The 17,898-nt window shown below is 35.9% G+C and overlaps 1 protein-coding gene across 1 annotated transcript; it reads left to right on the top strand.

Moving 5' to 3' along the window:
* Positions 1-657: 657 nt before the first annotated feature.
* LOC138694422 (endocuticle structural glycoprotein SgAbd-3-like) lies at positions 658-16,036 on the top strand. The gene is made up of 3 exons (XM_069818120.1): positions 658-757; positions 8,294-8,415; positions 15,641-16,036. The coding sequence occupies exons 1-3, from the start codon at positions 746-748 to the stop codon at positions 15,909-15,911; spliced, it is 405 nt and encodes a 134-aa protein (XP_069674221.1). The 5' UTR covers positions 658-745; the 3' UTR covers positions 15,912-16,036.
* The last annotated feature ends 1,862 nt before the right edge of the window (positions 16,037-17,898 follow it).

Genomic DNA, 17,898 nt, shown 5'->3' with positions numbered 1-17,898 from the left:
CCATAACAGATATATTCTGTAGGACTAAAAATTAATCTTTACGTAGCTACTGTTTTATAGTTTTTACCTATCAACACCCCACATTAAGAGCCGTAACAATCATTTGCATCCCAATCACAATTTGAAGAGTACTTCTCAATAATAAACTCCGTAATATCAAAGTTGCTTCCGTTAAATTGTTTTACATATGATTGGAGGACTATCACTATAACCCCAACCCTGAGTTTAATAGATTAATAGTGTACTAAATTATCATGAATTTGTATTATAAATAGTGTTCCGTGTAAATTTAATCCTATGGAATCTTATAGCAAAATTGGGAGTGTCAAAACACGAATGCATCTTGATGAATAGTATATAATTTGCGAAAATATTTTGATATCCTCTTCTTGTTCTTGTGACGACGAGTAGCCTATTAAAAAGTCCACAACGTGCTCTATCAGCAAGATTTGGCAACGTTGTCTTCTTCTTTCAGAGATCTTCTATGGCTGTCCCATCTCAAGTAGATTACAATGCTCCTATGTCAAGGATGTCTTTTCTCTGTGAAAGACAGCGCCTAAGTTATTTTCATTTAAGTTTTTCTCATGATTCATTGATCAACATCTCCCCCACTATATTCTTCCGTTATATTCAGGTAAATTTCTTACGAAAGGGCACGTGGGATCAAGCTATGTATGTATAAATAGCGGTGGTCCTTGGCATGGCACACACACTCGGCTAATAACTGCGGAATAACGGTCCAGCCATGATGAAATCGGTAAGTAACTTGGTGTGATGCAAGCTGAAATATCTCTTGTAGCGGTGCGGTTCCTGATGCTTCATTGTTTACCCATTACGTCACAGTCTTTCTACTGCTTTCCATAGTGATTCTGTAATAATGCTTAATGAAAGAGTTTCGAGTAACAAATGCTAAACGGTAGAATTATGGATGCACGTTGCACATACGTGTTACGTTGACCGAGCATTTCCGTCACATTATGTGCGTCATCTCGAGTTGCTATTGTTTGCAACATTTTGCATACGTGATATCATACAGAATAATAATGTTGGAAAGTTAACACTACCATAACGGTGTGATTATGAAAATTAGACACAATAGAGGAAACGAAATTTTCATGTGAGAACTGTGATGCGGCCATGTTATGATATAATTTTTGTCCCACATTTTAATGAGCATGACCTAACAAAACGGGCGGACTTTGCTGTAAAGTTACATTGGTAAAAAGAAGTGAAGATAGCTATGTGTAATAATAATAATAATAATAATAATAATAATAATAATAATAATAATAATAATAATAACAGTAACAATAACAATAATAATAATAATAATAATAATAATAATAATAATAATAATAACAATAATAATAGGATTGCATGCCACATAACAAAATTAATTATAAATATAAATATAATGTGAATTATTTATCGCTAATTTCTTATGAATAATTACGTGTTTTTAGAATTGCGCACTTTATTACATTATATACTGTACGTAGTATGATGTGGTATGGTAGGAACATATTTTGATATGAGGTAGTACGCTGTCTTATTTATTATGTTATCGTAATACTCCTTCACGAATTAAGTATTTATAGACCTGTTTCGGTCTCATCCTAAGACGTTTAAGAGGTCTGTCTTATCTTCTGTATCCTCATGTTGTATAAGAGATCATGATCTTTGGGGTCCTAGTGTTATTCATCCTGGAGACATGGTGTAGGCAATTAGATTTGCAATGGTTAATTTTGTTTTCAACAGATACAACTTTCAATTTTATTCCCCTAGGATGTTTTCATTCCTTTTTAAATGCAAAAGTGTATGCTTTTTCTCAGAGAAAATTCATTTGAACTGTTTTGAATCTTTAATTGTCCTTTTGTTTTAAAGTTCAAATTCCATTACCATATTACATTACAATAAGTTCTAAAATATTATATACAGCATTCTGACTCGAGAAGATTTCAGTACTAAATTAGATTTCAGAGTATTACAGGGTTGTTTCCGATCTCTGATAACGAATTTGAATTAAGTCATGTGCGTCAGGAATCACACCGACAGCTGAATTGCGGCGAGATGTGACAGACCAGTAGTGAGTGATTTCATAATCAGAGTGCACGGTGTATCACAATAGCAATGCCCAAGAAAATCGAGCCTTTTTGGGAGGAGTACATAAGAACTCTTTCCGATGCCAAGTATAGTTACGTGAAAATCATAGAGCCTGCAAAACACGTAGTTTCGTTACTTCCAAGAAAGGCTTCTTGTGTGTACCTAATAAGACTGGAAAATCTCGGATAGGATTAATTCCAAAGTGGAAAAAGCAAACAAATCCACCCCCCGTCACAAGTCGTCGCACCCCACGAGATGATACAAATTAATTCCATTCGAGTTTTACCAGTCTTATTAAGTACACAGAAGATGCCTTTCTTGGAAATAACGAAACCTCGTTTCTTGCAGGCTTCTTTTATTTTCACTTAACTGTACTTGGGATTGGAAAGGGTCGTAATGTACCACTCCCAAAAAGGCTCGATTTACTTGGGAATTTCTGCTGTGAGTCGCCGTGCACTCTATGAGATCACTCACTACTGGTCTGTCACCTCGCGCCACAGTTCAGCTGTCGTGTGACTCCTGACGCACATGACGTCATTCACACTTGTTATCAGAGATCTGAAACAACCCTGTATTTAGTAGCCCTTAAATCTCTGTGAACTTCGTGATTTCCTTGTGTATGTAGTTTTCTTTATTTCCATTATGATATATCATATCCAAGGTGGATAAAATTGATATTTTTTTATTAATTACTATTTTGCTGCTTATTGCATCCTGCACTAGGAATGCCATTGTTTTGGATTTTTCTGTAGATATTTTCATCCCAAAATCTTTTATTATATCTTGTATTTTATTTTATTTTATTTTATTTTTTTTTTTGTAAATTATCCTCTGAATTAAGAATGACCACTTGATCGTCAGCAAAATGTAAACAATTTAATTTTGTCTAATTTATTTTGGCAATGTCTGATGATTAAACTTGCTCCAATTTGCGTACCATTTTCTTCATGTAAACACGATTAGGAAAAACACGGGAATTTTACTTGAAGCAAGTAAACAGATAGGTTTGGAAGTAAATCCCGAAAAGACAAAGTCTATGATTATGTCTCGGGACGAGAATATTGTACGAAATGAAAACATAAAAATTGGAAATTATCCTTTGAAGAGGAGGTAAAATTCAAATACCTGGGAGCAACAGTAACAAATATAAATGACACTCGGGAGGATATTAAACACAGAATAAATATGGGAAATGCCTGTTATTATTCGGTTGAGAAGCTTTTATCATCCAGTCTGCTGTCAAAAAATCTGAAAGTTAGAATTTATAAAAAAGTTATATTACCGGTTGTTCTTTATGGTTGTGAAACTTGGACTCTCACTTTGAGAGAGGAACATAAGTTAAGAGTGTTTGAGAATAAGGTGCTTATGAAAATATTTGGGGCTAAGAGGGATGAAATTACAGGAGAATGGAGAAAGTTACACAACATAGAAGTGCACGCATTGTATTCTTCACCTGACATAATTAGGAACATTAAATCCAGACATTTGAGATGGGCAGGGCATGTAGCACGTATGGGCGAATCCAGAAATGCATATAGAGTATTAGTTGGGAGGCCGGAGGGCAAAAGATCTTTGGGGAGGCCGAGACGTAGATGGGAAGATAATATTAAAATGGATTTGAGGGAGTTCGGATATGATGATAGAGACTGGATTGATCTTGCTCAGGATAGGGACCAATGACGGGCTTATGTGAGGGCGGCAATGAACCTCCGGGTTCTTTAAAAGCCAGTAAGTAAGTAAATACGTAATTAAGTAAGTAAATATTAAACAGTGTTTGTTATAAAGGACAGCTCTATCGAAATCTATGAAGATCTAGAAACACGTAATAGGCTATAGTGTAGCTCCTGTCCAATGCCATCCTAATTTTTCCGGATTGGAGACAACTCCTCACAAAAAATTAATTGGTCACAGAGTTAATTCGTCACATAATTAAAATTCGTCACAGTGTACAACTGGTCACATGTTAATATTGGCCACAGGAACAATTCGTTAATATTGGCCCCAAGGAAATATAGGCTACATAAATTTGTATGTGGTCTAACAGTTTCTACGAACGAGGAAATAGCGACCGAGTCGCAGTGGTGCAGCTGTTCCAACAACTATAGAGGAAATGCCACCAGAAATGCTCGCGCAAACCCTAAATGTGGCAATTCCATTACTGAAATAGCTAGTGGTAAAGCTAGTAACCTATCCTAGCCCCAAAACAGTCACAAAAAGACTAATGTTATTATACATAGTAATAATAATAACGATAATAATAATAATAATAATAATAATAATAATAATAATATGTCCGTTGGCCATGGTTCATATAATCTTGAAGTTTACCTTTGACGTTGTATAGATTTAACTATAATAGATTCGAATTCTGCCTAGAGCATAAATGTTTGTGAATGTGATGCTACGTGTTAGATTAGCATCGACTTGATCCTAGTTATGGGATTTTCACTAATATGTTCTTAAAGTGTCACTTCGAATAAAGTACTTTGTATACCGCATAATTTTATTTTTTGTCATCTGAATTCAAACTTACGTTTTCACAAGTTACGTGCTAGTAGGCCTAATACAAATAAATTTGCCGTCTTCTACGTTGCTCTGTAGGCATCATGAACCATAGATCTACATTGGACTAGTATTATGAAAATTAATGAGAAATGTTTCTTTTTCTGGCAGGGAAACGAGAGTATCCCGCGAGAACGTGTACAAATCACCTCTTTGCCCGTCACAAATTTCATTTTAGCTCGTCAGAATTTGAATTTGGATATAGCTTCTTAGGAAATGAAAGTAAAATTTCTGATCTACTATTTACGTCATACATTTAAGGCATGTAATATAATTTTGTTGCTTACTAAGAAATTCTAAGGTACAATTTTTCGTAAACTATTTCCTTAAATCGCAGGCAGATCTATCACCGGGTCAACTTTTTGGTAAACTGCAAATGTATATGTAGGATAGCGTCTCATATGGGAGTAAACATTTCTGACGAACCAGAAAATACAAAAAGTGGAAACTGTGAGGCAATGTATTACAGTGACAAATAATTCGGAAATCCGAAATGGAATAAAATAAGTGAATAAGCTATAAGTGAATCTGTAGGGCCAGTGTCGTATATTTAAGATACCCAAGGCCGACAACATACAGCCGCCGCACATTCTGTTTCGGACCGTTCCATGTGACGGTGATTACACGCATTCTTATGAGGCTGCAGCTTACTGCATCGGACATTCGTCCTGGTCAACCATGAACCGTCCCGTACGATCTCGAACAACCTGAAGTTTCGTCCGCTCTAGACACGATCGGACATTTCATTCTGAGAATGTGCGAAGTTTGCTCTCTCCTTACCTGATTTGCTATATGCGCAGTGTGGGTTATTATTACAGTCCCGCGTTTGGTTACTTTCAGTACAAGTTAGATGTACATGGATCATACTAGGTTCACTCTGCAAGTTAGACGTGTTCAAGGCTATAATGAGGCCGTCTTCAGTCCGTTTCGTGTTGTTACATCTGCTTATTCGTGTGTCTGTGAGAATAGTACTCACGAACAAAACAAACTGTCATGTGGATTTAACAACAAACTAAACATTTATTTAAAGCCACCTTATGGGTAACAGAAAATTATTTTCACAATAAAAAGCGCACCTAGATTCTAGATAGGCCTACTTTCTCTTTCATAATACTGCCTATTCTTCATCCAAAAAGTGAAAGACAATATTCACTTGTTTTTCCTACCTGCAGAGTTTTGAATATTTAAATTGCACTTTTTAAAAGAAATATATATATATATATATATACATATATATTTTATCAAAGTAAAAATGAGTTTAGAAATAAAATGAGTTGATATAAAGTTGAACTACTGTTGTGGTTGGAAAATATGAACAAGTATAGGCTTAAATATTTCAATTTCCTTTAATATATAATGCATAGAAGCAATGGTCTATGAGTGTATAAGGAAATGAAACACCCTTTCTCTGTTTCTAAATATGTGGGAAAACAATAACTGTGAGACAAATGATGCTTCAACTTTTGTTCATTTAAAAATGTTTGTAGGTTTCTTTGTCTCCATGTATTACCGCCTCTTGCTAGATTTTAGATATTAATTATGAATATTTGTTTCATATGTTATAACTGGACACAGCCTATGTATGTATATGTATAAATAAATACAAAGGTAAATACTGCAAATGGGGGAAATTACAATAAAACAGTAAATCACAGTAAAACAGTTATTTACACTGACTATATACTGCTTCCTGTTTTGTTTCCGCATGTCGACTGCCTTACTGTAGGCAAACCTGAATTGTTGTGTGTCTGTATTTAATGCCACTGATCTATCTACATCTCATACGCAACTACACTATAACCTTTTGGTTATACATAAAAAATAGCTGAAGACAAATGTATTAGATAAACTGTGAGAAGAAGTTGCGGAAGAAATTAATGCATTTTTAAAACAAGTACATGATTTTTTTATTCACAAGATAATCCGAATGATTTCTATTTATGCGATTTTCTTCTTCAAAACATATTGTGGGTGGATGTCGTTATTGTAGCCCCACGTTGGACGCCATTTTAGGGTGAGTGGTTATTGTGACCACACGTTGGGCGCCATTTGAGGGTGGGTGCGTCTCGATGTTGCGTGAGATTCACTCAGGGTAGCCGAGGTACGGTTGTGGTGTAGGTTGATGTCGGGAATAATACCAAGCCGGCTACTTAAATAAAAGGCAGCGTAAACTTCAAAACTATAAGTTTATTGTCGTATCCACTTGGTAAACCCTAGAATATGTATTTCCGGCTGACATATAATTCAATCGTTGGTCGCACTTCTGTATCGACTCTATGGCGGCTCTGAATAAGCTCTATCCGATACTACAAATTCAATACTCTGTCCAGTACACTATGCCACGAAGCGAAATAGTAGTCCTGTCGACACCAAACGAAGTAGTTATTCTGCCCTGTATGTAGGGCCGCCGACACGATGTAAAGTTGTTTTGATGATCTCCGCTCCGAAGCGGAATAGTAGTCGATATCTCCGCTCCCCGTCACCCTTATTTATAAAAACCTATCCTACGCTAAAACTAACTATTCTATTGGTTAAAAACTACGTCACTAACTGGCCTAAAATCTATTCCCTATTGGTCCAAAGTGACCTCATAAGCTGGACCAAGATCTCTTCTTATTGGGCGCGAAATATGTCATCTCTAAATTTAAACTTTGGATTTCCCATAACATCAAATTAGTTTGTATATCTCACAAGAATACCCGTTCTTTGGAAAACCCAAGCTTGGCAGTATCTTTCCCACGGGTCTAGTCCGACTCCGGCTTTTATGCTTCATCGAGTCTATACGAAACCCCGCTCAAGGTGGCCCTAAATCTGTCCGATGCTGACAAGTGTCGAAACACCTGTGTGGGGAAGCTAATTCTAACGAAGTCGCCAGAACATCCCCGCGAATACATGTAATAGAAATATGGAGATATCACTTCGCTAATAAATCGGTCTCTCCCTCTCCTAATTACTGCTTCAATATAAAACAATAGTTGATTGCTACGATTTTGTTGCTGGTTGCCATCACATCATAATTGAGAGTAACAGTGCATGGGAAAACGAAATTCAGTTCCAAATAGACCGAAACAGTCATTGTCAGATGGTCCGAGACGAAATACTCCCGTACGAGATAGAATATCACAGTCTAGTATATACAGTCACGAAGCTTGAGTTGTGAGGGTGCTAGGAACTCTAGACTGTGCCGGTACTATTTCGGATTGTCTGTAATGAGCGATATTAGCGACCCTAGTGGTTAGCAACTATCTATGGATGCATATTTACTACGTATTGAGCTTCGTGACTGTATATCCTAGACTGTGGCAATATATTGTCGGCCTAAAGAGCAATGTTCCTGTGAGTTTTTCAGGTAAGGTCTTCCGACAGCTTGTCGCCCACTTGACATTTATCTCCGCTAATTATCGACCTCGCCTATTATTATACAATACTGATAGGAAAGCATTTCGTAACACCATCAGGTCACCAGAAGAGGCCAGGGAGATGGTAGAAAAATGTAACTAAGGATCGGAAAATTTTATATGGTCATAACTAAAGGCCGGAAAGGTCTTGGTAACCATAACACAAAATTATGAACACTTTTGAGTTCTATACAATATCGCAGCTTCTTAACACTGTATTGTATTCGCAGGTAATTCTGCTTCTGGTCTGTGCAGCGACAGCAACCCTTGCGAGGCCCCAGGCACAGAAGGAGCCCGTGCCCATCATCTCATATACGAACGTTGTGGACTTCGACGGCACCTACAATTATGCGTAAGCAATTCTGTAGCTCTCACAGGTCTCAACCGTCCTCGGCGACAGTCACACAGAAAGAGAAACTACTGTATGTTGGTTTGAAAGATGCAAATTATGCTGTTTGGAGATTTAAATTCTGGCAGGCCTACGTACACAATAATTAGTAGTTTTAGCAAAGCGAATAGCATAGAAAGTTATCCATCGGCTAGTGTTTTTGATCTACCAAAGGCTCTTTACAACAGTTGTATTCAAACCTTTCCACCTTCGTATCTTTAGAGGCACTGTTCCGGTCAACTTTGTATCCCCAAAGTTGTTAATCTACAACTAAAATTATACATAATTACTCTTCGATAAATTAAGTCACAGTAATTGCTTAAATATTAAATTACTAGTTTTAAACCACGGAAAAGGGATTGAGATTAAATAATTAAGGAACATGGTTACACTATTTTACTGATTATTTAACGACGTTGTATCAACTACGAGGTTATTTAGCGTGGATGTTATTGGTGATAGCGAGATGAGGCCGATAATTCGCCATAAGTTACCTGACATTTCCCTTACGGTTGGGTAAAACCTCGGAAAAAACTCAACCAGGTAATCAGCCCAAGAGGAAATCGATCCCGCGTCTGAGAGCAACTCCGGATCGGCAGTCAAGCGCCTTAGCCGACTGAGCTACGTCAGTGGCTGGCTACACATATTATAGAAAAGCCAAATTATTCTACTAATTGTAAAAAATATGGTCCTGACCTATTAATGAGATGAATGTCATTATTTTCGGCACGCCAAATCATTGATTCGTGGTCGAATATTCGTGAGTGCAAGGATTAAAGGTGATTCTGGTTTCAAGCGCTTTCTGTCTTTCGTTTTGATTGACGTCAATGAAGAGAAACCTTACTGATATAAATAAGTATAGGGGAATGACAGAAAGTGTGAAATGGTAGTGTTACCAATTCCCTTGCACTCTTTGTAAGCGTCGAAATGTCGCAAATTGACAAGTTACCAAATTTTGTTTTCAGTGAACCATCAATGAACATTTCCAACAGACTTTTCATCATTGATGACGATATACATAACTGCAATTAATGACTAGGTATGTTCTTTTTGTGACTTAAAAGCACCACTACGTGAATAAAAAAGCAGTTACAACCTAAAAATTGAGAAGTAGTAGTCATCATTGATGACGATATACATAACTGCAATTAATGACTAGGTATGTTCTTTTTGTGACCTAAAAGCACCACTACGTGGATAAAAAAGCAGTTACAACCTAAAAATTGAGAAGTAGTACCTAAAACAACATAAATGAACTTGCTACTCTCCGTTCCAGTGGTTATGTCGCAAGGTATCCAAACGGGGGAAATCACGTGACAATTACTTACTTAACGGGACCCTCTTCTTTAAGTTGTTTTAAACAGTTGTATAATATTATGTAAAATCTAATTCTGAACAGTAAATGTTTGCAGGAAATAGTTAAGACAGCACTAGTCTTTATAGAGGGGCCAACAGAAATGGGTGGGGGAAACCGGATGTGACATAACTACTCGGACGGACAGTAGTAGTCTACTCGTCTTTCACTAATAATGAAATTTCACTAGAGGCTTAAGCGTGAAATTCAATGCACGTTTAGTATCTAGAGCAGTAGTGTCAGAGTTGTAAGCTCCAAAACCGGTTGTGTAGCTAGATCGGAGCTTGAACTTGCTTATGTCTGTGGAAACACCGGAGCAAGCAACCAGTCTAGTGGAGCGCTCTGCTCCATTTAGTCCCTGTCTAACATCGCTGATCTAGAGCAACCGTCGGCAGAAATGTCATCGCGATGCCTGTTACTATGTGACGTTGCAGGGGCAGGCAAGGAATACACATCCCTCCTCTCAACCAACCCTTTGCAGGTACACTGTACAACCAGCTACCAGTGGCGTAACATATAGCTAGTTAAGCATGGGTCTGTCCAAAAGTAGTAAACGTGTATTTAAAGAAGAATGGGAGGAGGCGTATTTTTCTTGTGTTTATGGAAACAATAGTATATGTTTATTGTGCTCAAAAGTTTTAAAGGGCATTTATCAACACAATATTAAACGTCATTATAATGTAGCCTATGTCATAAAGAGAATCAGAAGATCACAGGTATTTATGAACATTTAAAATCCAAATTGCAGTACTAAGGGCAATAGCAAAACATAGTAGATATGTACGATATGGTGCGATCATTCATTACAATGATAGATATCTGGAAATCAAATATGACGGAAAAACAGTTCCATCATTTCTCATGCTTACAATCTATTTTTTATATTTCTGAATCAAATTTAAATAATTATGCTCATCTAAATCTAAAAACAGAATTTCAACGACGGACATTCGGTGATTTTAAAAATATTCCAAATGATTTCTTACTTTCTGCGCATCCTTTCACCATAGACTTAAACAAGGTTAAGCCAGACATGCAGCAAGTAGTAGCTGATTTACAGAGTGATACATATTTACAAACACGGTACCTGTGGAGTAACTGTTAGCACGTCTAGCCGCGAAACCAGGTGGCCCGGGTTCGATTCCCGGTCGGGGCAAGTTACCTGGTTGAGGTTTTTTCCGGGGTTTTCCCTCAACCCAATATGAGCAAATGCTGGGTAACTTTCGGTGTTGGACCCCGGACTCATTTCACCGGCATTATCACCTTCACCTCATTCAGACGCTAAATAACCTAAGCTGTTGATAAAGCGTCGTAAAATAACCTACTAAAATAAAAATAAAAAACAAACACGGTGCAAAAACATGTGTGGTTTAAATTTATTTAAAATTCAGTCTACGGAAAAAAATATGCTTCCCTTTGGTAATTTGCCGCCAATATAGCGGCTATGTTAGGTTCCACTTACAGTTGTGAACATTTTTTATTTTCAAAATTGACACTTGCGAAATCAAAACAAAGATCGCGGCTGAAAGATGAAAGTTTATTCGCTATCTTGAGATTGGCTACTTGTGACATAAACTTAGAATTCTGTGGCACGGTAAAGTAAATATGAAGTTTGTGATGACTGCACGCCACTGATGTCTGAGCGAGCCCTCCATCCTACCCACAATCATGCTGGTGTGTATTGCTGGTTGCATTGCCTGATGTTATCGTGAGTACAATTCTGCCGATGACTGATCTAGAGTCTTGCGTTTGGTTACCGAAAGCCTCTAAGTAACCGGCAAGTATAGGTATACTGTATATGGAGTATAGATCGGCGGTACTACAAAGTTCAGGTCTTTATTCAGTGAACATGCGAAAACATAACAAAGCTAGTTGCCTGAAGATCAGTGCTCTAATAGCAGAATTTGGTAGCCGCAACTTAATTAGGAAACAAAAACATATATTTTATCAAAAAGAAGGAGAATTTTTTTCATTTGAAACACTTATATTTGCAATCATTCATGGTAATGTGTAGAGGCTTGTAAATCAAGCATTCATACTCGTAATTTTCTCTATTTTAAATTTGTGCTGACATTTATGTTTTTTTTTTTCCATTTGTTAATTCAAACTTTAATTATATATAAAGTATCTTAATGAATTTTATTTATTGAAAATATCAGGGGTAGACAAATTACGGGCAGCATGTAGCCATGGCGACTAAACATGTTTATGTAGTGCCTGAATTGTCGATTGATTTCAAATTTTTGTTAAGACTTCGCTTCTTTTATGTCACTACGACTAATACCTGTACATGAGCCGTTCAAAGCAGAAGTGGTGTAAGTAAAAAATGGGTAATGACGGTTAAAGTAAACATTCTTTAAAATACAGCGCAAAGTAGCAATTAATATTCAATTTATTTAAACTATTAGTAGTCAGTGGATAGCAAGGAGAATATATTAATTGCTACTTTGTGCTGTATTTTACATAATTTTTACTTTAAACCTCATTGCCCAATTTTGACTTACACCACTTTTGTTCTGAACGGCTCACATAATTTCAAGAAAAGCTGTTATAAGAAGAAATTCGAATGCGCTTTTTATATTAATGTTGTTACATTTCTTGCAAAGTTCAAGATATTGTCACTGCATAGCTTCAGTAAAGAGCACAGAGCGTCTCTGAGAGCGAATGTTTGCATTGCGTAGATATTTATAATAGTTTAATATATTTCAGTAAATGAATCTTTATCTGAGCACGAATGATTTTCTCATTGTAAGTGTGGGCAAAATGTCTTGGCTTCCGAAAATAAAGGGGATAGTTCCTGAAAATTTTAGTTTTGTCTAACCGTGAAAAAAATGGTCTTTAAATATATACTTATTTATTATAGTTATTAAATCCAAGTGGTATTTAGTACATGAGTACTATTTCTGTTGTCCACCGATTTAGGCTATAAAGACACTCACGCCAATAAATAGTTGTAAGCACACAATACTGGAGCGTGGGGGGAGAGACCGCAGCGTGAACTGTTGACTCGCAACTTGCTGTCCGTACGAAGCGAAGCTATATGGTATGCTCGACGTACACCTAACTTGTTTCAAAGTAACCAAACACAGGACTCTTAAGATCTTGTTAAAGTTCTTTATATGGCAACAGTTGTAGATTTTCAGCCAGCACAGCCTTATGGAAACTTTCCTTGCTGCTTCGACCGAAAAGCGTAATTAGAATTAACAATGTTACTTGATTTTAATGCTATATTTTAATCAAGAAGAAAGGTCTCTTTCCTTAAAATATTCACAGTGGAACACAATTCACTTCTGTTTAAAATCTTTTTCACTCTCTTCAATATTTCTTGTCCGACTTAGCTACAAACATCGGCAAACTTATTTACAAACTTCATCCATCAGTTCAATATGCTTCACAAATTATGCATCTCACTGGTCTAAAGGATTCCGAAATTAGCTTTGTTATGCGAAGTTTGAGCCGATATTTCACTGCGTGGCATAATTTTATTGCTGAGCTACATTCATTGAATAGCTTTATTATTGTTAAATGAATGGATAATTCTATACAGGTAAGAAGTTTTCGCTGTGACACCAGTGTTATTAATTCAGACGCCTCCATTCCACATACATTTTACCACTTCCTTGCAGGAGAATGTGATCTACGCTTGAACATCATGAATAGAAATTAAAAAATGCAGAAGTAAGTGATGTATACCGCAAGTAATGTCATTAATTTTAAGTGGTTATTCTTTGAGATATTTCAGACAAAAATTTTTAATGCAATTTTGCTCGATTTTTCTTCCTTTTCGAGAAAAAAAAATATACGAAACATTTCATAGCATGTTTAGCGAAAGCTATTGAATTAATTCCCAATATGCTCAGTCAATTTAAGAGAGCAGTGCATTATAATAATAAATTATTAAAATAATTTTAGTTTTGTCCTTTAAATGTGCAGAAAATTGATGCTAACAAATGTAAATTTTCGTTCTGCAAAGGAATTTTTAAACGTAATACGGTGTGACAACTTTGTAAATGTTATTGCCTGCTGACAGAGACAGATATACAGTACGTGTCGTAGGCCGGGTTTCTCTGAAATGCTGGCGTGCTCGAGACGATGGGTGAGAAAACGAGAAGTGTAAACATAACACACAATAGATTTTAAAGTTGTCTCGGGAAATTTGATTTCTTGTATGCAAGTTTACCGGTTACTACTTTAAAAATGAAAGTGGGAGGAAACTATTTCTAATTGTCGGAAGAAAATGCTTACAGTACAACAAACGGAGTTGTTTTAAGTCATTAAGTTGATTTGTATAACATAAAATAAGCTTTCTTATTGTCTGTGTTCACGGAATATTTCATTAAAATCAAATCGAATGATTTTAAAAATATTTTTAATTTTGTTCATTTAACGTCAAATAGCTTATCGTATTTTTATTCTTGCCTGTAGACTTTTTAATGTTTTAAAATGTTTTTATAACGTGAAATAAGCATTATCACTTTTCGTTCTCTATAATATTCAATTCAAATCTGAGTGTAGAAATATTTCTTAATCTTTTAAATTTATTTTGAGATAAGAGTATGTCGTCTGTGTTCTCTGAACATTTAATTAAAATTAGGTTTTAGAGTTTATTTTCAATTTTCCAAGATTTTATTTAACGTGAAATCATGTGTTCATTCTCCCTTCTCTATCAAAGTTTAAACGGCATAGCATCTGTATTTTACGCCTTTAAAAACAATGTGCAATGAGGTGTATAATAGTTTAGCGATTCGAGTTTTTTTCTAAGTCAAAGAATGCCACACTACGCATGCTCCGAGCCTAAACTTTTCAGTCACATGTTGAACAGTTATTTGCTTCATTTTCTGTTTAATGCTGAATGCTGAGAAGAAATTAAAACTATAGTTTCTTATGAACCGCGCTACAGATATTGAAACATTTTCGCCCGCTCAACAGTTATGTCCCTCACTGTACATGGTAATGACCTTGCACTTCCCTATTCAGAGCAAGTCAGGTGAAGGGGTTGTTCAGAGCAACATCCTGATGTGCAATCGCTACTGGCTACAGCGTTGCACGATGTCATAATTTACGTATTTTAAAATATCAGTTTTTGTGGAAAACTATACAAATGTAGCAAAATGGTATTTTACTTTTTGTTGCTCTTTAGTAAAGGAATTATCTACCAGAATTTATGACATATATGTTTAATCCTTCTCAAGACGAATAAATATTGAAAACAACTAAAAAAAAATTACCATATTAATATATAGGCCTATATATGTATAATCTTATTACAGGACCTCGCCGTCCTCTACTGAATATTGTGTAGTCAGTGACTTTGTGTAATCACGTAGATACTTATTAATGAAGAAAAATTCGTTCAGATACTTACTGTTGTTTAGTTCAGACAGATCTGAACCTCATACACGATACCAACAACGCACCACTTATGAGGCAACTAGGCCAGGAGATAATGAGGTAGGATGGCCAGTTCCTTTCCCCTTCCATTGTGTTGGAGAAAAATTCGATACAAAGAAAGAGAGTTCGGCCGGCACTATGGATCGGGTCTCGGCATAGCTTAAATGGTAAGAGCACTCAACACGCCAAGCTGAGGATCCTAGGTTCGACTCCCGGTACCGGAACGAATTTTTCTCCATTAATAAATATATATATATGCCATATCATGACACGACAGGCCTAATCGCTACAAACAGAAAAACAATTATAATGTAATAAATCATTTTCATTTATCCTTTTATGAAGGGTATTTGTATTTCAGTTCAGTAATGTGTACCTGCTACGAAGAAAAGAATATGTGAAATTGACAAAATTCCATAGTAATTAATAAATCTAACTTTCCAGGTATGAGAGCGGAGATGGAAGCAAGGCCCAGCAGTCCGGCCAGCTGAAGGTTGTGGGACCGGAGCCCGACAAGGCAGGGGAAGTGTCCCAGGGTTCATTCTCATATGTAGGAGAGGACGGCAAGACTTACACCATCACGTACACGGCGGACGAGAACGGCTTCATACCCGCGGGAGACCACCTCCCCACGGCGCCTCCCGTGCCAGAGGCCATAGCCAAGTCGGTGGCCTATCTCCTCAGTCTTCCACCCAAGACGGACAAGAACAAATAGATTACCTGCCTCATAATTCATAACTGTCAAATGGACCACTTTGATGTACCTCAATTAATTGAAATAAAAGTTGCCATGTCAGTGGCAAATACTTTGTAAATAAACTGGCATTTACGTAAAATGAATGAATCACGCTTGTCCATTTCTTACCAGTTTCTTTGTATTCGCAAATTGAAAATGATGTTAATAAGTATCCCATAACCACCAGACATAAAAGGTATAATAAGACACGTCGCGATGGCCTACCGCTACGTTCAATGTTACATGACCGCTGAGCGCTGATGTCGCCACTGTCGTTGTATGCAAGACATCGTATGCGATTACGGAGCACGGATCCTCTGAGTGAATCAAAGCATTCGCGGAGCAGAATGACGCACTCTGCTAGTTCGTGGAATCAACATCGGTCAATTTACAACAGACGAGTAGTAACACAGCTCGCCGATTATGCATTTCTAAATAATAATAATAATAATAATAATAATAATAATAATAATAATAATAATAATAATAATAATAATAATAATGTTTATAAACATAATTTTACTCAGCTTCTTTTGCACTGTTTTACGTGGACTACTTTTATTCAATAAATTGCGTAGTTTGATTAATAATAAAGTTAACTTTATAATTATATTAAATACAATTAATTATTATAACAATTACAGATATTAATTCAAACTTCGTCTTTTTCACATTTCGAAAAAAAAAAAAAGAGTTTTAAAATGAAACGTTTATTAGCATATTGTAGGAAAACTATTTAGTTAATTCTCAATATCCTCAGTCATTTTAAGAGAGCAGTGATTTCTAATAATAAGTGATTTTAATTTTATCTTTTACATTAGCAGAAAAGTAAATTTTCGTTCTTCTCAGCAATTTCAACTTTTAAGGAACCGTGATGAAGGGCCTGTTCACCGGAACGTAGCTGACTACTATGCATTCGGTTACTGATTGCAACGTTGCACGATTAAAGAAAAAAATATATAGACTTTTTTTATACTACGTACATAATTTTAATTAGGCATTTTTATTACACAAGATAAAGTCATATTTTCAGCGTCCGTGATTTATAGAAAAACTTATTTTTGACAAGTTATCTCCATGCCGTCCGCCTAACAGTTCGTGAACAATCTTTTCTCTACATTAGCTGATTAATTATGTTCATATTCAATGTGTACTAGCAATTCATTCTGGATTCTGTTCAATTAAGTTTTAAGTTGGACGGAAGTAACAGACGAACGGATATAATTGCTCTCAATAGACAGACGGAAAAGGCAGTAATATTGGACCCAACTGTACGGTTCGAGAAGGATGTATCTCAAAGTTTAACTGTTGATCAAGAAAAACAAGTCATTTACCGCCCATGTGTTCCTCACTTGAGTGAGAGATATAATGCAATTGATTACACATGGGAGGTGAGGGTTTGCTTTTTGGTGCCCGCGCATCGGTGTATAAATATACTACTGGCATTTTAAAACAATGTGATATGACATCCCAAGATATTAAAAATATTTTTTTAAATATCTTAAAGAAATCCATAGGCATTTTACATAATCATTTATATAATGTCTAATTTTTAAACTTTCTAAATTGGATATTGTACTACGATTGCTACCTATTGTATTGATTTTTCTCTCTATTCCATATATGCACTTTTTAAATCTTTTTCCGGACCTATATAATCATCTGGTATGACAGACGGATGTATTAATAAAATACTTTAATTGTTTTATCAGTTAATTAAATATACAACGTCAATCGTAAGTAATGTCATTAATTTTAACGATTTATTCTTTAAGATATTTCAAACAAAAAAATACAGTTTTGCTCGTTTGTGCTTCCTTTTGGAGAAAAAAAAATATATGAAATATGTCATAGCGTATTTTGGGAAAGCTATTAAATAAATTTCCAATATATGCTCAGTCAATTTATGAGAGGAGTGCATTATGATAATAAATCACTGAAAGAATTTCAATTTTGTCCTTTAAAT

Source organism: Periplaneta americana, chromosome 2 (genome assembly GCF_040183065.1).
Source record: "Periplaneta americana isolate PAMFEO1 chromosome 2, P.americana_PAMFEO1_priV1, whole genome shotgun sequence".
NCBI classification, from domain to species: Eukaryota; Metazoa; Arthropoda; class Insecta; order Blattodea; family Blattidae; genus Periplaneta; species Periplaneta americana.
This window is presented reverse-complemented; position numbering and strand designations above follow the sequence as displayed.